This window comes from Pristiophorus japonicus, chromosome 12 (genome assembly GCF_044704955.1).
Source record: "Pristiophorus japonicus isolate sPriJap1 chromosome 12, sPriJap1.hap1, whole genome shotgun sequence".
In the NCBI taxonomy this organism is placed as follows: Eukaryota; Metazoa; Chordata; class Chondrichthyes; family Pristiophoridae; genus Pristiophorus; species Pristiophorus japonicus.
In genome coordinates this window covers 125,076,259-125,103,666 of record NC_091988.1, presented here as the reverse complement: position 1 = coordinate 125,103,666, position 27,408 = coordinate 125,076,259, and the positions used below count along the sequence as shown (strand labels likewise).

The 27,408-nt window shown below is 56.6% G+C and overlaps 1 protein-coding gene across 1 annotated transcript in view; it reads right to left on the bottom strand.

Annotated features, from left to right (window-relative positions):
• The window catches only part of LOC139277449 (transcription factor HIVEP3-like), a 197,995-nt gene that overhangs the window by 5,061 nt on the left and 165,526 nt on the right, over positions 1–27,408 (bottom strand). Inside the window, exons 4-5 of the mRNA XM_070895920.1 lie at positions 22,880–22,978; positions 5,143–5,810 (exon numbers count right to left, since the gene is read on the bottom strand). Of these exons, the coding sequence (XP_070752021.1) occupies positions 5,143–5,810; positions 22,880–22,978 (767 nt within the window). The remainder of the gene's footprint in view (positions 1–5,142; positions 5,811–22,879; positions 22,979–27,408) is intronic.

The following is a 27,408-nucleotide window of genomic DNA, read 5'->3' as shown; positions in this document are numbered from 1 at the left end:
CATATACAGCCCCTCTCCCCTGGGCCGGGGGTCAGGCCATCCTGCCCTGCGGAGTGCTCCCTTCCCGACAGGAAGCCAAGCCAGCCAATCAGGCTGACCTCTGGGCGTGGAACTTGTCAGGGCCCAAAGTTGCACACTATGGAGGTAAAACTGCACAGCACGCAGGGAAACCCTGATACCCGGACATCCCGTCCATAGCTCCACACCCCCCTCCCCCTACACTCCCCCTCCCCACACCCGCTCCCCCCAAACCTCCATCCCTACACACTCCTTCCCCTTCACCCCCTCCCCTGTCACCATCTCCGCTACACCCCCCTCCCCTACACCCCTCTCCCCTACACCTGGCTCTCCCTACACCCCCTACCCCTTCAGCCCTTCCTCTACACCCCCCTCCCGCTACACCCCGCTCTCCCTACACACCCTCCCCCTACACACACCTCTCCCCACACCCCCTCGCCCTACACCATCTCACCATACACTCCCCCCCTCCCTACACCTCCCCTACAAACTCCCCCCTACATCACCCTCCTCTACACCTCGTCCCCTCCCCCAGCATAACCCCCTCCCCCTACATGTCCCCCCTCTCCCGACATACCTCCCTCTCCCTATATTACCCCCTCCCCTACATACCCCCTCACCTACATACCCCCCTCCCCTACATACCCACCCTCCCCTACATGCCCACCCTCCCCTACATACACCCTCTCCGTACCCTACATTCCCCCCTCCCCTATATACCACCCTCCCCTATATACCCTCCCCACATAACCCCCTCCCCTACATACCCCCCTACATACCCCCTCTCCCTACCTAACCCCCTCTCTCTACATACCCCCTCCCCCTACACCCCACTTTCCTACATACCCCTCTCCCCTACATACCCCCCTCCCCTATTTACTCCGCTCCCTATATAGCCCCCTCCCCTACATACCTCCCTCCTCTACCTACCCCCTCCCCTACATAGCCCCCTCCCCTACATACCTCCCTCCCCTACCTACCCCCTCTCCCTACATACCCCCTCCCCTACATACCCGCTCCCTACATACCTTCTTCCCTACATATCCCTCTCCTCACGTACCCCCTCCCTACATACCCCGCTCCCTATATAGCCCCCTTCCCTACATAGCCCCCTCCCCTACATACCTCCCTCCCCTACCTACCCCCGCTCCCTACATACCCCCTTCCCTACATACCACCCTCTCCCTACATACCCACCCTCCCCTACATTCCCCCCTCCCCTATATACCACCGTTCCCTATATACCCCCTCACATACCCCCTCCCCTACATACCCCCTCCTCACTGGGAGGAAGTTGCAGAGGAATGTTGGTGGCAGTGGGCGGTGAGCTGATCAATTTCAGCCCCCTAGCGAGTCCTATGTTCTCCTCTTTTTTAGGTCCAAAGTGGATGACCTCATATTTACTGCCATTCAAATCCATTTGGCACAGATTTACCCATTCACTATCTGTTGCTATCGCTCTGTAATGTGGTGCTTCCAGCTACACTGCTGACAATGCTGCGTATCATTGTGCCGGAGCCCAGCAGTAACAGGTCCATCCATCTCCCGGCAATGCTCAGCGCCTTCTCAGCTAATCGGCCAATTGTCTCACCGGCTGGATTCGGGTGGGGGAGCGGTTTTGGTAAATTAGCAGCATCCAGGGTGTCTGGGGGAGGGGCTGGGAACATGCTGGGGAGGGGTTCTCGGGCAGTGGGGTTAGGGGAGGTGGCTGGAGAATGTCCCGAAGCCGTTTACAGCCAAGGAAGGACTTTTTTGGAATGTAGTCACTGTTTAAATGTGGGAAACGTGGCAGCCAATTGGTGCACTGCAAGCTCCCACACACAGCAATGAGATCATGACTAGATAATCTGATTTCAGTGATGCTGGTTTAAGGAAGTTAGCAAAAGAACTAGGTGGGGACGATGAAGGGGCGATGAGGGGGGTAATGAGGGGGGTGATGAGGAGGTTATGAGGGGGGTGATGAGGGGGCGATGAGGGAGCGATGAGGGGGGGTGATGAGGGGACGATGAGGGGGTTGATGAGGGGGCGATGAGGGGGGTGATGAGGGGGGTGATGAGGGGGCGATGGGGGGGGTGATGAGGGGGAGATGAGGGGGCGATGAGGGGGGTGATGAGGGGGGTGATGAGGGGGGGTGATAAGGGGGAGATGAGGGGGGTGATGAGGGGGCAATGAGGGGGTGATGAGGGGCTGATGAGGGGGCGATGAGGGGGGTGATGAGGGGGGGTGATAAGGGGGAGATGAGGGGGGTGATGAGGGGGTGATGAGGGGGCGATGAGGGGATGATGAGGGGGCGATGAGGGGGCGATGAGGGGGTGATGAGGGGGCGATGAGGGGGTGATGAGGGGATGATGAGGGGGCGATGAGGGGGTGATGAGGGGGCGATGAGGGGGTGATGAGGGGGCGATGAGGGGGTGATGAGGGGGCGATGAGGGGGTGATGAGGGAGCGATGACTCACCTCTGACCCAAACGAGGTGCACCTTCTATTTTTTGAACTGTTTCTCTGCGCATGAATTGTGGGATGAGGGGTCCCTTGCAGCAGGTCGGCCGTTCCGACCACGCATCTGCGGCGCGCTAATGATGTCAGCGTGACATAGACGTGCCGCGCCGCCGACAAACAAGGAGGCCACCGGCGGCAAATGCCATCAGTGGCAGCGGCCGGCAGCACTGTTCCTGCAGGACAATTTCAGGAAGGGCTCAGTGCCGGTCGGTGAGCGGTCGGCGACGGTCGGTGAAGGGTCGGTGCCGGTCGGTGAGGGGTCGGTGCCGGTCGGTGAGGGGTCGGTGCCGGTCGGTGAAGGGTCGGTGCCGGTCGGTGAGGGGTCGGTGCCGGTCGGTGAGGGGTCGGTGCCGGTCAGTGAGGGGTCGGTGCCGGTCGGTGAGGGGTCGGTGCCGGTCGGTGACGGGTCGGTGCCGGTCGGTGAGGGTTCGGTGCCGGTCAGTGAGGGGTCGGTGCCGGTCGGTGAAGGGTCGGTGCCGGTCGGTGAGGGGTCGGTGCCGGTCGGTGAAGGGTCGGTGCCGGTCGGTGAGGGGTCGGTGCCGGTCGGTGAGGGGTCGGTGCCGGTATGTGAAGGGTCGGTGCCGATCGGTGAGGGGTCGGTGCCGGTCGGTGAGGGGTCGGTGCCGGTATGTGAAGGGTCGGTGCCGGTCGGTGAGGGGTCTACGCTGGTCGGTGAGGGGTCGGTGCCGGTCGGTGGAGGGTCGGTGCCGGTCGGTGAGGGTTCGGTGCCGGTCGGTGGAGGGTCGGTGCCGGTCGGTGAGGGGTCGGTGCCGGTCGGTGAGGGTTCGGTGCCGGTCGGTGAAGGGTCGGTGCCGGTCGGTGAGGGGTCGGCGCCGGTCGGTGAGGGTTCGGTGCCGGTCAGTGAGGGGTCGGTGCCGGTCGGTGAGGGGTCGGTGCCGGTATGTGAAGGGTCAGTGCCGGTCGGTGAGGGGTCGCTGCCGGTCGGTGAGGGGTCGGTGCCGGTCGGTGAGGGGTCGGTGCCGGTCGGTGAAGGGTCGGTGCCGGTCGGTGAGGGGTCGGTGCCAGTCGGTGAGGGTTCGGTGCCGGTCAGTGAGGGGTTGGTGCCGGTCGGTGAGGGGTCGGTGCCGGTAGGTGAAGGGTCGGTGCCGGTCGGTGAGGGGTCGCTGCCGGTCGGTGGAGGGTCGGTGCCGGTCGGTGAGGGGTCGGTGCCGGTCGGTGAGGGGTCGGTGCCGGTCGGTGAGGGGTCGCTGCCGGTCGATGGAGGGTCGGTGCCGGTCGGTGAGGGGTCGGTGCCGGTCGGTGAGGGGTCGGTGCCGGTCGGTGAGGGGTCGGTGCCGGTCGGTGAGGGGTCGGTGCCGGTCGGTGGAGGGTCGGTGCCGGTCGGTGGAGGGTCGGTGCCGGTCGGTGGAGGGTCGGTGCCGGTCGGTGAGGGGTCGGTGCCGGTCGGTGAGGGGTCGGTGCCGGTCGGTGGAGGGTCGGTGCCGGTCGGTGGAGGGTCGGTGCCGGTCGGTGAGGGGTCGGCGCCGGTCGGTGAGGGGTCTACGCTGGTCGGTGAGGGGTCGGTGCCGGTCGGTGAGGGGTCGGTGCCGGTTGGTTAAGGGTTGGTGCCGGTCGGTGGAGGGTCGGTGCCGGTCGGTGAGGGGTCGGCGCCGGTCGGTGAGGGGTCTACGCTGGTCGGTGAGGGGTCGGTGCCGGTCGGTGAGGGGTCGGTGCCGGTTGGTTAAGGGTTGGTACGTGCACGCCACGGTGGGATAACGGGCGGAGCGGTCCCGGACACCGCTCCAATCCTGAGGAATGGCAATTTACAGAATGGCGGCCCCTCCACGGAGAATAGGCGGCCAGGCCACACTGCCCTGGAGCTGCCAATTTCAGGCAGACAACGGCCTCACCGGGACAGGCAGTTTCACCTCAGTGCTGCCCCTCCGACAGTGCTCCATCAGTACTGCCCCCCGACGGTGTTAACGCAGCTAGTTGTTGTGATCTGGAATTCATTGCCTGAATTTTCAAAAGGGAATTGGATAAATACCTGAAGGAGACGGATTGGAGGGACATGGGGAAGAGCGGGGGTGGGACTGACAGGATGGGTCTTCAAAAGAGCCGGTGAAGATTCAATGGGCCGAATGGCCTCCTTCTGTGCTGTACTAGTCTATGATTCTATGGTCGAGGGACGAATATTGTCCAGGTCACTGCGGAGAACTCCCCAGCTCTTCTTCCAATAGTGTAATATGATCTTTTACATCCACCTGAGAGGGCAGTTTAATGTCTCATGCGAAAGACGGCACCTCCGACAGTGCAGCGTTCCCTCAGTGCTGCCCCTCCGACAGTGCAGCGCTCCCTCAGTACTGCCCCTCCGATAGTGCGGCACTCCCTCAGTACTGCCCCTCCGACAGTGCAGTGCTCCCTCAGTACTGCCCCTCCAACAGTGCAGGGCTCCCTCAGTACTGCCCCTCCTACAGTGCAGTGCTCCCTCAGTACTGCCCCTCCAAAATTGCAGGGCTCCCTCAGTACTGCCCCTCCGACAGTGCAATGCTCCCTCTGCACTGCCATGGAATGTTAGCCTGGATTATAGGCTCAAGTCTCTGGACTTAAAGCCACGGCCTTGTGACTGAGGGGATGTGCAATGACCGCTGCCGGCACTATTGGTGAACACCATGCGTGGACTCACCTCTATCGCCTGTGAAGCCTGGCTCTGAGCAGCTGCTGTTGCCTGTAGCCCCTGTAGATGTGTGACTGCTTCACTGGGCCTTCGTTGTGTTCCCGCAGAACCTGGCCTTGCTGTGGCAGCAGTTGGAGATGCACAGGTACCAGATGACGGGACGACAATAGTTGCCATAGTTACTGAGCGTGGTGTCTCTGGAACTTGTAAGTTTGCAATATAAGAGGCAGGCGAGGTTTGGAGCTGAGGCAAGGCCTCAGTGTCTGATTGTTGGGGCACTGTGGCCCAAGGAATGACTGGCCACACACAGGCAGTGTCCATACTGCTCCTGGCCATCGAGAAGCTGTGCAGCGGAGACAGGGCTGCGATTGATGGGAATGAGCAGACAGGGAGCTGAGAGCAGAGGGACAAATCTGAAGCCTCAGAGACTGGCAGTGCCCAGGTTACAGCGGAGGTGGGACTTTGTGTCCCTGGAGGTGCGGAGACCATGGTCGCTGAGCTGCTGGAGGCTGGCAAGGTCGGCACAGACTCTCCTGGCTGATAAACGGCAAAGCCACCAGTGGAAAGGGGAGTGTTTTGGTCGAAGAGCTGGGCGTGCAGTTGGGTGGGGCGAGACGCAGCCTGTGTGTGGAGCCTCTTTAACAGCTGCTCTTCCTCTTTCAAACTCTGTCCTCCATCTAAAGAAAAGGATTAAAATCAGAGGCATTGGTCAGCAATCAAACAGGTTCTGTGATGTGCCCTGAGCTCATCATCATCATTGGCAGCCCCGTGGGGTCGAGCATGACTTGCTTCCACACTAAAAATGATTACTCTGTGTTATATACGCAGACTATAGACATACTCTCTGTGTAGTCACTGTATAGTTGCATAAGATGGAGACTTGTTACCTGATGTACTATCAATAAGGTTTACACTGTGTATACACAATGCTGGCATCACTAGAGGGTGCAACTGGTGGAGACCGGGGTTTCCTACCCCTTTAGCAGAGGCTGTCCACCAGAGGGCACTGCAGTGGGAGACCTCAGAGTCACCTGCATTAAGTGTGCAGGGCCCAGTATAAAAGGCTGCCCACCATGCTTGTGCCTCACTCTGGAGTTACGAATAAAGGGCCAAGGTCTCTACAGTTTGAGTACAACACATTGCCTCATGGAGTCATTCACAAGTGCATTACAGACATAACAACTGGCGACGAGAATATGGACTTTCATGCGATTATGGATACCTTTGGCACACTAAAAGACTTTGCAGAGAGTGATAATTGGGATGCCTTCACAGAATGGCTTGAGCAATATTTCGTGGCAAACGACCTGGCAGGGGAGACGGACACATTGGCGGAGAAGTGCAAGGCTATACTGCTAACCAGTTGTAGGTGCGAGGTCTACCGCCTCGTCAGGGACTTGCTGGCACCCGCGAAGGCCAAGGATAAGGCATACGATGAGCTGACTGAACTAATTCGCGACCAACTAAAACCAAAACAGAGCATCCTCACGGCCAGGCACAGATTCTACACTCATCGCAGACCTGAGGGCCAGGAGATTGCAAAATATGCTGCCAACCTCAGGAGACTTGTGGCACTGTGTGATTTCAGCATACACCTCAACGAAGCATTGCGAGACACCTTCGTTATGGGAATTGGCCACGAGGGCCTCGTTCATGCTATTATCTGCCGACTCACCGTCTAGCAGAGGAGTTGGTAGATAACTTTGAATCCAGCCGGGAGTATGATAATTTGGCCAGAGAGGCAACTCAGCCCCAGGAGGAAGTGTGTGGAGTGTATACCTGCACCACCGATTGTCCTCCAGTGAAGATGGAAGTTGAGATAAACGGCGTTCCAGTCTTCATGGAAGTGGACATGGGACCGAGCCAGTCAGTGATGAGCCAGGATGCCTTTGAGAGGCTATGGAATGAAAAATGATCTGAGCTGGTTTCAGTACAGGAAAAGTTGCACACCTACACCAAGAGCTCATCCCAGTCCTTGGTAGTGTGGATATAAGTGTAATCCATAATGGCGTGGTGCACAAGTTACCTCTGTGGATTGTTGCAGGTGATGGTCCAACGCTACTTGGAAGAAGGTGAATGGGGAAGTTCCAGTGGAAATGGGAAAACCTCTTCACTCCAGCAATCGATGTCCCCCATGCTCAGAGGCAGAGCAAAACCTCACCTTCGCTTGGGCCAGGCACCAGAGAACAGACCAGCTCAGCACCTGAGGCACAGACCTTTCATCATGACTGTGTGGCAATGATCCGACCGGAACGACCTAAAAGTACCTTCACGGCTCCAGTGGCAGGACTCCTGGGGAGGAAGATCAAATTCACAGGCACTCTTCCAGCTTTTGTGGCAGAATCGCGGGAGAGAAGGATCAAGGTAGTCGACCTCGAGGACAGAGGCAAGATGGCGTCCCTGCTGCAGCGAGGTGCAGCGTGGCTGAAAAGAAAGATGGCCACGGCCATATCACGAGGTGCAACGCTGAGGGACCAACATGTGATGTCTAACAAAGGATTTGATTGGGGTAAAGCCAGCAGGGTTCTCTTAAAGGAGACCTGCAACCAACTGAACTTAAAGAGCCATTGTATGCATGGCAATCAATGTAACAAACCGATTAAAATTGTGAACAAAATGTTGTTGCGAGATGTCGGGAATAGATTGTCCCCAAAAGTAGCAAGTGAGCGAATTCGGGAGGGTGAAGGCAGTGATCCTGATGCCCTGCCCCAGGTGTCCCCACAAGTTATAGACCAGTGACCTCAGGAGAGTGAAGGCACTGATCCTGATACCCTGCCCCAGGTGTTCCCACAAGTTATAGACCAGTGACCTCAGGAGAGTGAAGGCACTGATCCTGATACCCTGCCCCAGGTGTTCCCACAAGTTATAGACCAGTGACCTCAGGAGAGTGAAGGCACTGATCCTGATACCCTGCCCCAGGTGTTCCCACAAGTTATAGACCAGTGACCTCAGGAGAGTGAAGGCACTGATCCTGATACCCTGCCCCAGGTCTATCCCACGCTGCAGGCACCCGATGGCACTATTCGACACGGACCTGGCAGTCGGTCACCGTTACCCACCCCCCGGGTGGAGACAGTTCAGCCCCCAGACCCAGTCGCTACCTCGGCCATGTCCGGGAGCGAAAGGTCAGAACCAACGAGTTCCCCAAACGGGACGTGGAACAGTCAGGTTCCCAACACCGTTAGAGAGCAGGCAGAAGATTCTGCAGCCCTCAAAGGAGGACAGGGAGGCCACACACATCTGTGGCTCTGCCCACCACTAGGCAACGGGAAAGGCCCTGAGTCCTGGCTAGGTGAGCGAGCCAAGCCCACCCCGCTAGCAGGGGGCGCAGCGCCACTATCAGACAACTAGGACCCCATCCAGTTGCTCTGGAACCTGCCTCCTCGCATACCTGTACTGCTACCTCAGTACTTACCATGACTGAACCATGAATGCAATCTACCCAATCCTGGCGCACGACCGTAACACATATCGAATGTAAGTCACTAAACCAATACAAACTGTAACTTCCTTGCTTTGTACTTGCACTGTGCCTGATCCTGTATGTTAATGTAATGGGCCTGCAGTATGATCTCACTGTGGGGATGTGGGGGTTGTAGAATTTACCAATATCTCGCAAAGATTCCAGGTACCTTTCCCCTGCAGAGGAGAAGAATCCCTTTCTGGGCTTTTAAAATGAGTTTAAAGGGGCAGACGAAGCCTGCGGGGGATAAAAGGGGATGCATTCATGGAGATCCCCCCCACCCCCCAGTGTTTGGACTCATAGGAAAGGGAATTCAAAATGGATCTAAATTACAGAAGCTTGAGATCCCCTAAATATCTATGGGAAGGAGCATATCAATTTTAAGATTCTACAACATTTAGGCTGCGAAAAAAGAGTTACCAAATACAGGAGGTGGGGCCAACGTCTGAAGCAAATTCGTGTATTAAAGACCCCAGGCTATTCACCCCCGAAGAGATAATTGAATTACCCAATCAAGCACAATGGAAATCATGGTCAGAAAAACTGGACAGTCCTAAAACAATGCAAAACCAGTGATAGCACATTCTCACACCCTAATCGAGTTACTGCTGACAAAGGAGACATTTGAAAATCAATGGACAGAACAGTTTAAACAGAGCCCAAGAGATTTGATGGGAGATAACGGAGCTTTTTTTGGGGGATATATCTATCCCTCAGTTTTACAAGGAAAGACTAGCAGAACACAGATTGTAACTTGCACAGACTCTAGCAGAGTACAGACGGAGCAGAGCACAGACTTGAAAGGAACACAGACAGACACAAGCGGCCTGCTTGCTCTACAGTGAAGAAATGGAATAGTGAAGGAAACTACCAGAACTGATCAGGAACTGACCGAGCACGAGGCCCACGAAACGACCACTCTACAATCTACTTCTGAACAACCCAACGGGGGGAGAAATTATCAAAAGGGACTAACTAAAACTATTCCTAACCAAAGAAAGTGGGTACTTACCCCATACATCCAAAACGCAACTTACCGCATCAACGGACGCACCCCAACAGAAGACTACACAGTCCGAAGTCCTCTCCTCCGTCCGGGGTACGGCTCGCCTAGAAGGCCAAGTGCAGTGAACCTCGAAACCGTGATTCACCGGCAACTGTCTAAAGGGATTGGTGAGCATAGCCCCTGAACCCCCAGAGCTATAACTTAGTTAGTTAGCGGAATTGGGAGTTTTGGGGAGGCTGGGATAACTTGTGTAAATGTATCTGCATTCTCCTCTTTACCCCATTTAGAGTTTAAGCTGTATTCTTTTCCCCACAGGCTGTAATTTGACATTTTATTCAATGTGTTGTACCCTTCAGTGTGTATTGGTCTGTGTATGTTATTAAAGGTGTGCCTTTTACTTCTTTTTAAACACAGTAAAGCCATACCTGCTTCCTACCTTGAAACCGATTGTCTGTCCAAGTCTGTCATAGTCCCTTCATAATTCCAGTGTCTAGAACCAAGGGTGTGGAAGCGATTCGGAACCGCTCATATAAGGTCAGAAGGGAAAGCTGACCCCCTGCAAACCACCCCTTACACATGGCGACCCCGATGGGACACTGGTACAAGGGACGTGATAAGAGAGAGACTGGTTTCAGGAAACGAAGCAAAATGGAAGAGGGGATTTTCTCGTATGTGTTTAAGAGGGTAAATGTGGCTAAGGAGTGGGTACTCGATCTATTGTATGCTGAGCGTCCAGAAGATGCTGCAGCTCAATGGACAGAGAGCAAGGACCATAAAAAGTCGATAGAGAAGGCCATTTGGCTAACTTGCCTTCAGCAACAGATCCGGCTTCTAGATGAGGAGAATGAGAAATTAAAGGAAGTATTGAGACAGGCAGAAGAGAGGTCCAGCGCAAGGGCCACAGTCGGGGAAAGGCTGTAGACAGAGGTGGGACAGTTAAAGGAAAGTAGAGAGCTCACTAAAGAAAGGCACAAAACCCAATGGACCTTTTACAGTGTCAGATTATTGAAGCCAAGAATAGCGAACGGGCATTGCGGGAAGAGAATTCCTGCCTCGTCAAGCAAGTTAAAGAGTACGGGGAGAGGGTGAGAGACATTCAGGTAGCCTATAAGGTAGCCAGTACCAGGGAATTTGAGGCAGGAGACCATGGCCCCTGCCAGCAGCAGATCCAAAGCTTGAATCTTGCTCTATCCCGGGCTAAAGTCATGGTGTGCCTGATAAACCCGGGTTTAGCCCAGGAACATCTGGTTGGGCAAGGAGAAACCCCTCAGTCACCGCCTGCAGCTCCCAGGAATGGCCCGGGGCAGCAGGAGTGTCAGCCAGAGTGCGGGGCAGGCAAGGATTGCGAACTACCAACACCGGCAGCCCCGAGTTTTAACTCGGCTTGGCAGCAGGGGGAAGAGGGTGAACCAATACAAGAAGGGCCGGAACAAGGGCCAATGCACCCGGTCCGGCAGCAGAAGTTTGGCCCGCCTGATGCCAATGCGGCAGCAGGACCCCTAGAAAGCAACTTCGTTGTCCCCCACAACACCCAAAAACTGAGGGCTATGATAGGCCACCTAAGTAAGCTCACCCAACAGGGGGATCCCTCTGTACACTTCCTGGAAGTGGAACACACAGGGGATATTAACAGGTACGACGATTCGGAGCAGGCTAAGCTGTTGCTCTTCTCGCTAGACACCAAGCTGTGCCATTCCCTCTCTGCAGATAGCAGAAAGGGGCGAAACACGTACGCTACAGTTAAGGAGGAGGTTCTAGACGCCATGGGTATGAACGACGGGAGTCCTTTCTCCCGAGTGGAGAAAACAGTGCAGCTCTATGGGGAGACTCCACAGGCTTTCGCCGACAGGTTGTGGGGCTCTTGACCGGGCCCACCTGAACCCTAACGAGCTGGCTCACTGGCTTCGCAGCCTGATGGCAAACAGCTTACCTGGAGTAAAGGCAAAAGCCGAGGTCTGGTTCGATCCAAGAGATCCCAGAACCACCGAGGAGACAGTGGTCAGACAGTTGACACTGGCTTACCGGAATGGTAGAGGAACAGAGGAGCCCTCCTCTAAAGGGAGGGTCAATGAGATTAAACCCAGCCAAGGCAAGAGAGAGTGGCATCAGGAAGGTGAGAACCCTCCACACAAAGGGGGCGAGTGTTTTGGGTGTGGGAAAAGTGGGCACTGGAGGAAGGACTGTAGGAACCCATGGAAAGAGACTAAGGGAAAGGCCACTTCAGCCCCAGCCTGTAAGGCCGGGGCAGGAACACCCGACTCATATGAAACACTCGTAGCCACCCTACAGACACTCATAAACGGACAGGGAGCAGTAGCTATCGCAACTGGTGCAGTAGCCGGTATGGTAAAACCCTTTGCTCCAACCCACCCAGATGCATGACTAAAGCCAGCACAGTCTATGTACCTGTGTTCCCTAGAATACAATGCCTGGAAGAGACCGTGCGTTACGATGGAGGTGGAGAAAGTGAAAGGGACCTACCTGCTAGATACTGGTGCTTCCAGCACCCTTGTATATGCAGATAACCCAGCTACCTCACCTCTATCGAACGGGGTCCCGTACAGTCTAGTGGGGTTCACAGGCAATGAGCAAACTGGTTCGTTTTCCATCCCGCTCACCATTCAGTTAGGGACACTCAAAACCAAATGGAAGTGTGTCCTGATGAAATGGGAGCAGAAGGGAAAAGGGATCCCGGGGGCTGATTTTATCATTGGCCACCAGATCCTAGTGGATCTTAGGAACCACTGTCTATGGGGAGCCATAGTGACTGACAGGGAAGGTGAGGTGGCGGTGATCCCAGGAAAAGGGGCCAAGGGAACATTGTCTACTGTGAAGCCAAAGGAGGGTTATGACTTGGAATTACTGGTCAGTAACATCTCAGTGGAGTACCAGGCATATGTACGGGCACACCTTGCAGCATTCGCCACCCACAAACATGACTGTGGTAGGGTAACGGGGGTGGAAGTTAGTATAGAAGGGGACCCCATGACTCGACCACAAAAGCAATATAACTTCCCCAGGGAGGCAGAGGCAGACCTGACAACGGCGCTGGGATCACTGGTAGAGCAAGGGGTGTTAAGACCGATAGCAACCCATGTGAACTCTCCACTGTGGCCGGTTAAGAAACCGGACAACTCATGGAGGGCCACCGTGGACTATCGAGTACTAAATAAGAATATCCCTGCCTGTGTACCTACTGTAGCAGCCGTAGCGGATCTCATAGGGAGTATTCCAGCATCTGTGACCACTTTCACGATGCTGGACATTTCAAATGGGTTCTGATCCATTCCTTTAAAACGGGAGGACCAGTACAAGTTCGCCTTTACCTTTAAGGGCCAACAATACACGTGGAACTGTCTTCCCCAAGGCTTCCACAATAGTCCCAGCATTTTTCACCAATGTATGGCGAACTGTTTAAAGGGCTTTAGCAGACCCCAGCAGTTGGTGCAGTATGTGGATGACCTGCTCCTGTTCACTGATCAGCGGGAGGAGCATGGCCCACTGCTGGCTGAGCTGCTGGAGCTGCTAAAAGAAGAAGGGTTTAAAGTAAACCCCAAGAAGGCACAGATCGGCCTGAAGGAAGTCAAATTCTTGGGGCTGACTGTGCGCGCTGGGGAAAGGGCCATAGACAAGGCTAGAAGGGAGGCAGTACAGGAGTTACCAGCCCCCAGCACAGTGACAGGGGTAAGATCCTTTCTAGGGCTCACCGGATACTACAGAGACTTCATTGAGGATTATGCTGCCACTGCAGCCCCTCTGCTCAGGCTCCTGCACAAGGGTGTAGAGTGGTACTGGGATGAGGGTTGCGAGGCAGCATTTAATCAGCTCAAGAAGGACTTCCAGACCGCGCCAGCCTTAGGAACGATAGATGTAGGAAAGGAGTTTTTCCTGGAGGTGGCAGCCAGCGGGGACAGTTTGAGCTCAGTGCTGCTTCAAGAGCAGCACAGCCAGCTGAGGCCGGTGGTTTACTCCTCCAGAATCCTCACAGATGTGGAGAAGGGGTACTCCAACTGTGAGAGACATCTCCTAGCCACACATTGGGCAGTGAAAAGATCCTTGATCTTCACGGGAGGGTCTCCTCTAACACTCCTAACCCACCACACACCTACTCAGATGCTCCTAGATGGGAGGATTAAGGAGGGGACGGTGAGCAGTAGAAGGCCCCCGCGAGCCAAGGCTCACAGCCAACCTAATCTACCCAGGAAAAGCCCACAGGTGCTCCATAGAAGGGGTATGGGAGGTAAACATTGGTCCTCGGGCTGGGTTACACCCTACAGGCCGCGACATCTACGTGGACGGGTCCAGCACGGTATCTGCTGGCGAACGACTCACTGGGTGTGGAGTCTATGACCCAAGGGCAGGTATTGCCCTGGCAATCAAGCTCCCGAGCACCATGAGTGCCCAGCATGCAGAACTGTCCGCCGTAATGTACGTGGTGACCCACCCCGAGGAATTCCCTACCCCATACACGATTTGCTCGGACAGTATGTTCACCTGCAATTCATGTACGGAGTACCTGGCTATCTGGTCCTGTCGCGGATACACGTCCGCTGACGGGAGACCCCTGGCAATCAAGCCCCTGCTGGAGAAAATCATGACAGCGGTGGGGGAAAGAGGGAAAGGTCTACATACATAAGGTGAAGGCCCATTCAAAAACCGAACCCGGTGCAGAGGGAAACCAACAGGCTGACAAACTGACCAAAGAAGGTGCCCGCACGGGAAAGTTCTGGGACCCCTATGACACCGGCCGCATAGCAGCGGTCCAGAATAAGAACAGGGCAGCAGAGAGTACAGGGATAGCTTTGGCCCAGGACTTAAAAACAGTTCAGGCACAGGACCCAGCCCTGAAAGCAGTCCTGAATGCGCTAGCCAGAGGAGAGAGAGTAGAAGGTCCGTACGGCACAGCAGCCATTACCGTTAAGGAAGGCATGCTGTTTAAAGAGGGACAATGGGTCGTGCTGCAGCAGCACCAGAGGGAATTCCTAAAACTGGCCCATGAGGGTCCAGGAGCGGGACACCCCGGGCCTGAGACCACCTGGCAACGGGTGGAACAGGCAGGATGGTGGCCGGGACTCAGGGAGGACGTCCGCGAGTTCTGTGCGAACTGCCTGGTGTGTGCTGCGAACAACCCTGACCCCCAGAAAAGGAAGATGTCCCTAGGACACGTCAGGAGGGTAGAGGGACCATGGCAGTCAATCCAAATTGACTACATCGGGCCCCTACCCACTGCCCAGGGAGGCTACAAATACTGCCTAGTCCTGGTGGACGTGTTCTCAAAATGGGTTGAAGCCTTCCCCTGCCGAACAGCCACCGCACTAGGGACAGCTAAGATTCTAGTGAGGGAAGTGTTCTCCCGGTGGGGACTCCCACAGTATGTGGAGTCGGACCAGGGGAGCCATTTCACCGGGCAGGTAATGCAGTCAACCCTTAAGGTGCTCGGCATTGAGGGGAAATGGCACGTTGCCCACAATCCACAGTCATCGGGTATTGTGGAGCATTTAAACCGCACCATTAAAGAAAGGCTGCGGAAGGAAACGGGAGACTCACCCCAAAAGTGGGTGGAGGTCTTACCGTTGGTCCTAATGGGGATCAGAGCCAGCCAGTCAAAGAGCACCGGGTATTCCCCATACGAGCTCATGACTGGCCGGATCATGCGGACCCCCACCCATGTCCTAGCCCCGGTGCTCACAGAAGGTCAGCTCAGAGAGGTGAACTGGGACCGGTTTGTCAGGAACCTGTTTGAACACCTCAAGCCCTGAGAAGGACGCTCCGTACACCACGGCCAAAAATACCGTGGTCACCAGCATCTGAGCCTCAGCGATTCTACCCAAGGCAGCCCGACAGGAAAGGTCGAAGGTCAGAAGTACACAGGCCGCTCAGGGTAGGGACCACCAGCCAGCCGCCTCCAGCGGTGAGGGTCTCACAGGAGCAGTAGCAACGAGCTGTCCCAGAGACAAGGGTCTCCAGCTCACCGGCTCTGGGAAACCCTAGCATCCAGGCGGCTATCAGGCCGCACAAAGCATGGGCCTGACAGGGACTAACCAGGCCACCCGGAGACGGGTGGTGGTTGTACATAGCTCTAATTTTAGTTTAAGGCAGCTGACTGCACCATTTTACATTTTAAGGTTTAGTTTAGAATTGAGGGTAATGTTGCAGTAATGTTTAGGTGATTATTTTGAGTTTGTCTTGTGTGTCAGCCAGCCTGAGAGCAGTTCTCAAGGGCAGGATCCAGACATTACCGGGTGATGGACAAACCTCAGGAGACCAATTGATGTTGTTTAATTTTAATCTAGGTTTTTTCCTTCTGTAATGTGGTTGTACGTTGCTTATATGCTGGTGGATATAATGTAACTGAAATGAAATGTAACTGTGCTGAAATGCAATTGTAGTGATTGAACCTCCTCCAAGCTGGGAGGGTATAAATGTAAAAAGTTTGTGACTGTAAAGGGAAAAGTGTGCATCTATGGTGATGTTGCATAAGTGTAATGCATTTTGGGTATTAGTCTAGCTAATTCACAGGGAAGGTTATCTCTTGGGAGTCAGGAACTTTGCTCACCTCGAAGAATGATACCATAAGTGATATGGTATCACAGGGGGGAATGTAGAATTTACCAATATCTCGCGAAGATTCCAGGTACCTTTCCCCTGCAGAGGAGAAGAATCCCTTTCTGGGCTTTTAAAATGAGTTTAAAGGGGCAGACGAAGCCTGCGGGGGATAAAAGGGGATGCATTCATGGAGATCCCCCCCACCCCCCCCCCCCAGTGTTTGGACTCATAGGAAAGGGAATTCAAAATGGATCTAAATTACAGAAGCTTGAGATCCCCTAAATATCTATGGGAAGGAGCATATCAATTTTAAGATTCTACAACATTTTGGCTGCGAAAAAAGAGTTACCAAATACAGGAGGTGGGGCCAACGTCTGAAGCAAATTCGTGTATTAAGGATCCCAGACTATTCACCCCCAAGAGATAATCGAATTACCTAATCAAGCACAATGGAAATCATGGTCAGAAAAATGGACAATCCTAAAACAATGCAAACCCAGTGATAGCACATTCTCATACCCTAATCGAGTTACTGCTGACAAAGGAGACATTTGAAAATCAATGGACAGAACAGTTTAAACAGAGCCCAAGACATTTGATGGGAGATAACGGAGCCTTTTTTTGGGGGATATATCTATCCCCCAGTTTTACAAGGAAAGACTAGCAGAACACAGACTGTAACTCGCACAGACTCTAGCAGAGTACAGACGGAGCAGAGCACAGACTTGAAAGGAACACAGACAGACACAAGCGGCCTGCTTGCTCTACAGTGAAGGAATGGAATAGTGAAGGAAACTACCAGAACTGATCAGGAACTGACCGAGCACGAGGCCCACAAAACGGAAGGTTGTCAGCAACAAAATTGACGACCACTCTACAATCTACTTCTGAACAACCCAACGGGGGAGAAATTACCAAAAGGGACTAACTAAAACTATTCCTAACCAAAGAAAGTGGGTACTTACCCCATACATCCAAAACGCAACTTAGTACATCAACGGATGCACCCCAACCGAAGACTACGCAGTCCGAAGTCCTCTCCTCCGTCCGGGGTACGGCTCGCCTAGAAGGCCAAGTGCAGCGAACCCCGAAACCGTGATTCACCGGCAACTGTCTAAAGCGATTGGTGAGCATAGCCCCTGAACCCCCAGAGCTATAATTTAGTTAGTTAGGGGAATTGGGAGTGGGGGGGAGGCTGGGATAACTTGTGTAAATGTATCTGCATTCTCCTCTTTACCCCATTTAGAGTTTAAGCTGTATTCTTTTCCCCACAGGCTGTAATTTGACATTTTATTCAATGTGTTGTACCCTTCAGTGTGTATTGGTCTGTGTGTGTTATTAAAGGTGTGTCTTTTACTTCTTTTTAAACACAATAAAGCCATACCTGCTTCCTACCTTGAAACCGATTGTCTGTCCAAGTCTGTCATAGTCCCTTCATAATTCCAGTGTCTAGAACCAAGGATGTGGGAGCGATTCGGAACCGCTCATATAAGGTCAGAAGGGAAAGCTGACCCCCTGAAAACCACCCCTTACAGGGGGTGGGGGGTGGAAATGGATGTATGTAACCATGGACACACACATGGATCACACCCAGAACCCACTGGAACCTCCACTGCATCATCGAACCCTCCAAACTGGTAACCACTACCTAACGTTGTGGCAAAAGGGACTTGGAGGTTAACAGGGGGAGAGCCAAGCCAAAGCACAACCAAGATGCAAGGGCTATTGGCACTTAAGTCTGGGGAGAGCTAAACAAGAGCACATAGTGCAAAGGTAATTGGCACAAAGGACTTGGGGGAGAGTGATGTTATATACGCAGACTATAGATATATTCTCTGTGTAGTCACTGTATAGTTGCATAAGATGGACACTTCTTCCCTGATGTACTATCAATAAGATTTACACTATGTATATACTATGCTGGCAACACTAGAGGGTGCAACTGATGGAGACCGGGGTTTCCTGCCCCTGTAGCAGAGGCTGTCCACCAGAGGACACTGTGGTGGGAGACCTGAGGGTCACCTGCATTAGGTGTGCAGGGCCCAGTATAAAAGGCTGCCCACCATGCTTGTGCCTCACTATGGAGTTACAAATAAAGGACCAAGGTCACGACAGTTTGAGTACAATGCATTGCCTCATGGAGTCATTCACAAGTGCATTGCAGACATAACAACTGGTGACGACAATATGGACTTTCACGCAATTATGGATACCTTTGGCACATTAAAAGACTTCGCAGAGGGTAATGATTGGGATGCCTTCACGGAAAGGCTCAAGCAATATTTCGTGGCAAACGACCTGGCAGGGGAGATGGACACATTGGCGGAGAAGTGCAAGGCTATACTGCTGACCAGTTGTAGGCCCGAGGTCTACCGCCTCGTCAGGGACTTGCTGGCACTCACGAAGGACAAGGATAAGACATACGATGAGCTGACTGAACTAATTTGCGACTGACTAAAACCAAAACAGAGCATCCTCACGGCCAGGCACAGATTCTACACTCACCGCAGACCTGAGGGCCAGGAGATTGCAAAATATGCTGCCAGCCTCAGGAGACTTGCGGCACCATGTGCTTTTGGCACGCACCTCAACGAAGCATTGCGAGACACCTTTGTTATGGGAATTGGCCACGAGGGCCTTCTTCACAAGCTATTATCTGCCGACTCACCGTCTAGCAGAGGAGTCGGTAGATGACTTTGAATATAGTGAGGGGTATGATGATTTGGCCAGAGAGGCAACTCAGCCCTAAGAAGAAGTATATGGAGTGTATACCTGCACCACCGATTGTCCTCCAGTGAAGATGGAAGTCAAGATAAACGGCGTTCCAGTCTTCATGGAAGTGGACACGGGAGCGAGCCAGTCAGTGATGAGCCAAGATGCCTTTGAGAGGCTATGGAACGAAAAACGACCTGAGCTGGTTTCAGTACAGAAAAAGTTGCACACCTACACCAAGGAGCTGATCCCAGTCCTTGGTAGTGTGGATATAAGTGTAATCCATAATGGCATGGTGCACAAGTTACCTCTGTGGATTGTTGCAGGTGATGGTCCAACGGTATGGAAGAAGATGGATGGGGAAGATCCAGTGGAAATGGGAAGACCTCTTCACTCCAGCAATCGATGTCCCCCATGCTCAGAGCAGAGCAAAACCTCACCTTCGCTTGGGCCAGGCACCAGAGAACAGACCAGCTCAGCACCTGAGGCACAGACCGTCCATCATGACTGTGTGGCAATGACCAGAACGACCTAAAAGTACCTTCCCGGCTCCAGTGGCAGGACTCCTGGGGAGGAAGATCGAATTCACAGGCACTCTTCCAGCTTTTGTGGCAGAATCGCGGGAGAGAAGGATCAAGGTAGTCGACCTCGAGGACAGAGGCAAGATGGCGTCCCTGCTGCAGCGAGGTGCAGCGTGGCTGAAAAGAAAGATGGCCACGGCCATATCACGAGGTGCAACGCTGAGGGACCAACACGTGATGTCTAACAAAGGATTTGATTGGGGTAAAGCCAGCAGGGTTCTCTTAAAGGAGACCTGCAACCAACTGAACTTAAAGAGCCATTGTATGCATGGCAATCAATGAAAACCGATTAAAATTGTGAACAAAATGTTGTTGCGAGATGTCGGGAATAGATTGTCCCCAAAAGTAGCAAGCGAGCGAATTCGGGAGGGTGAAGGCAGTGATCCTGATGCCCTGCCCCAGGTGTCCCCCACAAGTTATAGGCCAGCGACCTCAGGAGAGTGAAGGCACTGATCCTGATACCCTGCCCCAGGTCTATCCCACGCTGCAGGCACCCGATGGCAGTATTCGCCACGGACCTGGAAATGAAAATGGCGCCAATACACCCAGTCGGTCACCGTTACCCACCGGGTGGAGACGGTGCAGCCCCCAGACCCAGTCACTACCTCGGTCATGTCCGGGAGCGAAAGGTCAGAACCAACGAGTTCCCCAAACGGGACGTGCAACAGTCAGGTTCCCAACACCGTTAGAGAGCAGGCAGAAGATTCTGCAGCCCTCAAAGGAGGACAGGGAGGCCACACACATCTGTGGCTCTGCCCACCACTAGGCTACGGGAAAGGCCCTGAGTCCTGGCTAGGTGAGCGAGCCAAGCCCACCCCGCTAACAGGGGGCGCAGCGCCACTATCAGGGCTCCATCCGGTTGCTCTGGAATCTGCCTCCTCGCATACCTGTACTGCTACCTCAGTACTTACCATGACTGAACCATGAATACAATCTACCCAATCCTGGCGCACAAACGTAAAACATATCGAATGTAAGTCACTGAACCAATACAAACTGTAACTTCCTTGCTTTGTACTTGCACTGTGCCTGATCCTGTATGTTAATGTAACGGGCCAGCTGTATGATCTCGCTGTGGGGGGCGGGGAGGGGGGAAATGGATGTATGTAGCCATGGACACACACATGGTTCACACCCAGAACCCACTGGAACCTCCACTGCATCATCAAACCCTCCAAACTGGTAACCACTACCCAACGTTGTGGCAAAAGGGACTTGGGGGTTAACAGGGAGAGAGCCAAGCCAAAGCACAGACAAGATGCAAGGGCTATTGGCACTTAAGTCTGGGGAGAGCGAAACCAGAGCACATAGTGCAAAGGTAATTGGCACAAAGGACTTGGGGGAGAGTGATGTTATATATGCAGACTATAGATATACTCTCTGTGTAGTCACTGTACAGTTGTATAAGATGGAGACTTGTTACCTGATGTACTATCAATAAGGTTTACACTGTGTATATATTATGCTGGCAACACTAGCGGGTGCAACTGGTGGAGACTGGGGTTTCCTGCCCCTGTGGTAGAGGCTGTCCACCAGAGGACAATGTGGTGGGAGACCTGAGGGTCACCTGCATTAGGTGTGCAGGGCCCAGTATAAAAGGCTGCCCACCATGCTTGTGCCTCACTCTGGAGTTACAAATAAAGGACCAAGGTCTCTACAGTTTGAGTACAACACATTGCCTCGTGGAGTCATTCACAAGTGCATTACAGACATAACACTCAGGTGACTGATGAACTCATTTTAAACGGTCGAAGATGCCTGTGCCTGAATTCTTTTTACTTGGGGTGGCCATTGCACACCAGCCACCACAAGGGCTTGACGGAGCAAGGTCTTGTTCCAGGGACAAGGGGATCCAAGATGACTCCGTAGCATGTGCCAATACATACACACAAACTCAAACATACTCCTACTGTTCTCCTTCCTTTCTCCTTCTCACAGAATCTCTCTCTACGGGGAGTTCACAGTATGCAATGTGAGCCTCACGATCTCACAGCCTCGCTGTCGGCCCATGCTGCTTCTTCCCTTGGTCATGTCCACACTGCTCCACCTCTGGGCTCCGACCTCTCCGTTACTCCGTGACTCATCCGTCCTCTCCTCTCCGCTTCCGATCTCCGGACCTCGACGCTCTCGACTTCTGAACCTCTCCGCTTCCGATCTCGGGACCTCGGCCGCTTCTGACCTTCGCTCCCCTCCGCTCCCGACCTCTGGACCTCACCGCTCCCGACCTCCGGACCTTGCCGCTCCTGACCTCTGGACCTCACCGCTCCCGACCTCTGCGTTGTTGATTCTGCTGCTGCAGTGGCCAGCTTTATTTGATTTGTCCACAGCTCCAGCTTCACGCTCCAAACTGCTCCTCAGTCTCATGGAGCTACACCCACAATAACCTATCAACTCACATCCCAAAAACAGGTATAAGTGTGACCTTGCACAGAACGTCCTGACCCCAGCTCACACACTGACCCCTGATCCCGGCTCACACACTGACCCCGGTTCACACACTGACCCCTGACCCCGGCTCACACACTGACCCCTGACCCTCACACACTGACCCCTGACCCCAGCTCACACACTGACCCCTGACCCCGGCTCACACACTGACCCCTGACTCCGGCTCACACTGACCCTTGACCCTCACACACTGACCCCTGACCCTCACACATTGGTGTTTGAGCAATGGTTAAGGGGGTTTGAGCAGATTGAAGAAGATTTGAGCAGAGAAGGAGGTTTCTTAGAGGTTTGCACAATTGTGAGTGGCTGTGTGAGTGTAAATAGTGTGGGCTTGTGTGGGCTGGGTGGTGAACGGATAAACAGGGCACACAAACTGAGGGTTATCACCGAGAGATGGAGGGAGAGTTAGAAGCAATGTTTTCACACAGAGGGGTAGTAGAGCAAGAAATGTTTACCATGGGGCAGCTGAGGCAGGGACTAGAACATTTACAAAGGAGTTGGATAAGGATTGGGAAGGCAGAATGTAACAGGATATGGGGAAAGGGCAGGGCCTGGGCGGAGAAGAGGGAGTTCCAGTTGGTGATGGGCCCTGCTACCGCAGTAACGGCCGGGGATGTTTCATGAGCATCTTGGACTGGCCTCTTGTTCATCCTTCGCTTCCCTTTGCCCCATCAATGCCGCCGTTCATTTAGACACCAGGGTCTTATGCTGTGGGGTTGCCGCCCAAACCTACACTGTGAGCTCTCTGATTGTGATGGCTAGGATCCCTCTTCGGTTTCCCAGTAAGCACAGAGCTGTGGCTCAGACTTGTCCATTTCACTTTCAGCTGACACCAACTTTGCAACCTCACGCAGACAAGGCAGGCAGTGGGAATGGAGTCTGTGGGCTATGTGAGGGATGAGAGGCAGGTGTGCTCTGTCGAGCTCTGCACCCACACACCACAAACTAACCCTTCTCATCACTTCCGAAATCTGTCAGCACAGAGTGTACCTTCATCAGCTGGGTCCTGCCCCACTGAACCAGTGCAGGCCTGTGGTTCCACATGCTGTGTTCTGTGTATCTTGGACTTGATGTGCTTTGTAAGGTTCCCTGAAAGAATAACATACAGTTATCAGGTTAATGTCTTGTTTTGTATCCAAAGGCACATAAAGACTTGCATTTATATAGCGCCTTTCACGACCACCAGACATCTCAAACCGCTTTACAGCCAATTAAATATTTATGGAGTGTGGCCACTGCTGTTGGCCCCTATTCTCGCTACGATTGTGTGCCGTTTTTTGGCGTAAAAGCATCCGTTTCCAATTTTTGCCAACGTTTGTACGCTGGTGCTGACCATGTGCTCCAGCTTAAAATGTTTTGGCGCAGACACGAGTGAGACCAGGCTCGGACGCGGTTTTTCCGCAGTTAGGCGATTTTGGCCGTCCACGATTTATTCAGTGCGGCGCACACTGCCAACAACCCTTTCTGTGAACTTAAGGAAATCGGCACAGCGCACAAAAGGATATTGGGGCCAGGCAAAAGAAAAAAAATACAAATGCATGATTTTCTTTTGACCGTATGCTGAGAATAACTCGGAAAGTAATTTCCAAGTTTTTGGAGCGAGAAAGTGTAAAAAATAAATGTGTAATTATTTCGGAGGGAACTGTGTGGCTTGGTTCTTTTTCACCCAAATCGTGACTGTCCGGCCCGACACAATGGTTCCTGACCTCGCAGGCTCCAGGCCCGGGTCGGGGAGTGCTGGCCCCGTGGGCTCCAGGCCTGGGTCGGGGAGTGCTGGCCCGTGGGCTCCAGGCCCGGGTCGGGGGAGTGCTGGCCCCTCAGGCTCCAGGCCCGGGTCGGGGAGTACTGGCCGGGCTCCAGGCCCGGGTCGGGGGAGTACTGACCACTCAGGCTCCAGGGCCGGGTCGGGGGAGTACTGGCCACTCAGGCTCCAGGCCCGGGTCGTGGGAGTACTGGCCCGTGGGCTCCAGGGCCGGGTCGGGGGAGTACTGGCCCCTCAGGCTCCAGGCCTGGGTCGGGGGAGTACTGGCCCCTCAGGCTCCAGGCCCGGGTCGGGGGAGTACTGACCCCTCAGGCTCCAGGCCCGGGTCGGGGAGTACTGGCCAGGCTCCAGGCCCGGGTCGGGGGAGTACTGGCCCGTGGGCTCCAGGCCCGGGTCAGGGAGTGCTGGCCCCTCAGGCTCCAGGCCCGGGTCGGGGAGTACTGGCCGGGCTCCAGGCCCGGGTCGGGGGAGTACTGACCCCGCAGGCTCCAGGCCCGGGTCGGGGGAGTACTGGCCGAGCTCCAGGCCCGGGTCGGGTGAGTACTGGCCGGGCTCCAGGCCCGGGACGGGGGAGTGCTGACCTCGCAGGCTCCAGGCCCGGGTCGGGGAATACTGACCCCTCAGGCTCCAGGCCCGGGTTGGGGGAGTACTGACCCCTCAAGCTCCAGGCCTGGGTTGGGGGAGTACTGGCCCCTCAGGCTCCAGGCCCGGGTCGGGGAGTACTGGCCGGGGTCCAGGCCCGGGTCGGGGAGTACTGGCCCCTCAGGCTCCAGGCCCGGGTCGGGGAGTACTGGCCGGGCTCCAGGCCCGGGTCGGGGAGTACTGGCCCCTCAGGCTCCAGGCCCGGGTCGGGGGAATACTGGCCCCTCAGGCTCCAGGCCCGGGACGGGGAGTGCTGGCCGGGCTCCAGGCCCGGGTCGGGGAGTACTGACCCCTCAGGCTCCAGGCCCGGGTCGGGGGAGTACTTGCCCCTCAGGCTCCAGGCCCGGGTCGGGGGAGTACTGGCCCCTCAGGCTCCAGGTCCGGGTCGGGGGAGTGCTGGCCGGGCTCCAGGCCCGGGTCGGGGAGTACTGACCCCTCAGGCTCCAGCCCCGGGTCGGGGGAGTACTGGCCGGGCTCCAGGCCCGGGTCGGGGGAGTACTGGCCCCTAAGGCTCCAGGCCCAGGTCAGGGAGTCCTGGCCCCTCAGGTTCCAGGCCTGAGTCAGCGAGTACTGGCCCCATGGGCTCCAGGCCCAGGTTAGGTGAGTACTGGCCCCATGGGCTCCAGGCATGGGTCGGGGGAGTACTGGCCCCATGGGCTCCAGGCCCGGGTCGGGGAAGTGCTGGCCCCTCAGGCTCCAGGCCCGGGCCGGGGAGTACTGGTCAGGCTCCAGGCCCGGGTCGGGGGAGTACTTACCCCATGGGCTGCAGGCCCGGGTCAGGGGAGTACTGGCCCCTCAGGCTCCAGGTCCGGGCCGGGGAAGTGCTGACCCCATGGGCTCCAGGCCCAGGTCGGGAGAGTACTGGCCCCTCAGGCTCCAGGCCCGGGTCGGGGAGTACTGGTCAGGCTCCAGGCCCAGGTCGGGGGAGTACTGACCCCGTGGGCTCCAGGCCCGGGTCAGGGGAGTACTGGCCCCTCAGGCTCCAGGCCCGGGTCGGGGAGTACTGGCCGGGCTCCAGGCCCGGGTCGGGGGAGTACTGGCCCCGTGGGCTCCAGGCCCGGGTCGGGGGAGTACTGGCCGGGCTCCAGGCCCGGGTCGGGGGAGTACTGGCCCCTCAGGCTCCAGGCCCAGGTCGGGGGAGTACTGGCCCCTCAGTCTCCAGGCCCGGGTTGGGGAGTACTGGCCCCGTGGGCTCCAGGCCCGGGTCGGGGGAATGCTGGCCGGGCTCCAGGCTCGGGTCAGGGGATTGCTGGCCCCTCAGGCTCCAGACTCAGGTCGGGGAGTGCTGGCCCCACGGGCTCCAGGCTCGGGTCGGGGAGTGTTGGCCCCTCAGGCTCCAGGCTCGGGTCGGGGAGTGCTGGCCCCGTGGGCTCCAGGCCCGGGTCGGGGCAGTACTGGCCCCGTGGGCACCAGGCCCGGGTCGGGGAGTACTGGCCCCTCAGGCTCCAGGCCCGGGTCGGGGCAGTACTGGCCCCGTGGGCTCTAGGCCCGGGTCGGGGGAGTGCTGGCCGGGCTCCAGGCTCGGGTCGGGGAATTGCTGGCCCCTCAGGCTCCAGGCTCAGGTCGGGGAGTGCTGGCCCCACGGGCTCCAGTCTCGGGTCGGGGAGTACTGGCCCCGTGGGCTCCAGGCCCGGGTCGGGGCAGTACTGGCCCCGTGGGCACCAGGCCCGGGTCGGGGAGTACTGGCCCCTCAGGCTCCAGGCCCGGGTCGGGGGAGTACTGGCCGGGCTCCAGGCCCGGGTCGGGGGAGTGCTGGCCCCTCAGGCTCCAGGCTCAGGTCGGGGAGTGCTGGCCCCACGGGCTCCAGGCTCGGGTCGGGGAGTGCTGGCCCCTCAGGCTCCAGGCCCGGGTCGGGGCAGTACTGGCCCCGTGGGCTCCAGGCCCGGGTCGGGGAGTACTGGCCCCGTGGGCTCCAGGCCCTGGGCGGGGAGTACTGGCCCCTCAGGCTCCAGGCCGGGGTCGGGGGAGTATTGGCCGGTCTCCAGGCCCGGGTCGGGGGAGTACTGGCCCCGTGGGCTCCAGGCCCGGGTCGGGGGAGTACTGGCCGGGCTCCAGGCCCGGGTCGGGGGAGTACTGGCCCCTCAGGCTCCAGGCCCGGGTCGGGGGAATACTGGCCCCTCAGGCTCCAGGCCCGGGTCGGGGAGTACTGGCCCCGTGGGCTCCAGGCCGAGTCGGGGGAGTGCTGGCCGGGCTCCAGGCTCGGGTCGGGGGATTGCTGGCCCCTCAGGCTCCAGACTCAGGTCGGGGAGTGCTGGCCCCACGGGCTCCAGGCTCGGGTCGGGGAGTGCTGGCCCCACGGGCTCCAGGCTCGGGTCGGGGAGTGCTGGCCCCTCAGGCTCCAGGCTCGGATCGGGGAGTGCTGGCCCCACGGGCTCCAGGCTCGGGTCGGGGAGTACTGGCCCCGTGGGCTCCAGGCCTGGGTCGGGGCAGTACTGGCCCCGTTGGCTCCAGGCCCGGGTCGGGGAGTACTGGCCCCTCAGGCTCTAGGCCCGGGTCGGGGTTGTACTGGCCCCTCAGGCTTCAGGCCTGGGTTGGGGAGTACTGGCCGGGCTCCAGGCCCGGGTCGGGGGAGTACTGACCCCGCAGGCTCCAGGCCCGGGTCGGGGGAGTACTGGCCGAGCTCCAGGCCCGGGTCGGGTGAGTACTGGCCGGGTTCCAGGCCCGGGTCGGGGGAGTGCTGACCCCGCAGGCTCCAGACCCGGGTCGGGGAATACTGACCCCTCAGGCTCCAGGCCCAGGTTGGGGGAGTACTGGCTCCTCAAGCTCCAGGCCCGGGTTGGGGGAGTACTGGCCCCTCAGGCTCCAGGCTCGGGTCGGGGAGTACTGGCCGGGCTCCAGGCCCGGGTCGGGGAGTACTGGCCCCTCAGGCTCCAGGCCCGGGTCGGGGAGTGCTGGCCGGGCTCCAGGCCCGGGTCGGGGAGTACTGACCCCTCAGGCTCCAGGCCCGGGTCGGGGGAGTACTGGCCCCTCAGGCTCCAGGCCCGGGTCGGGGGAGTACTGGCCCCTCAGGCTCCAGGCCCGGGTCGGGGAGTGCTGGCCCCTCAGGCTCCAGGCCCGGGTCGGGGGAGTACTGGCCCCTCAGGCTCCAGGCCCGGGTTGGGGGAGTACTGGCCCC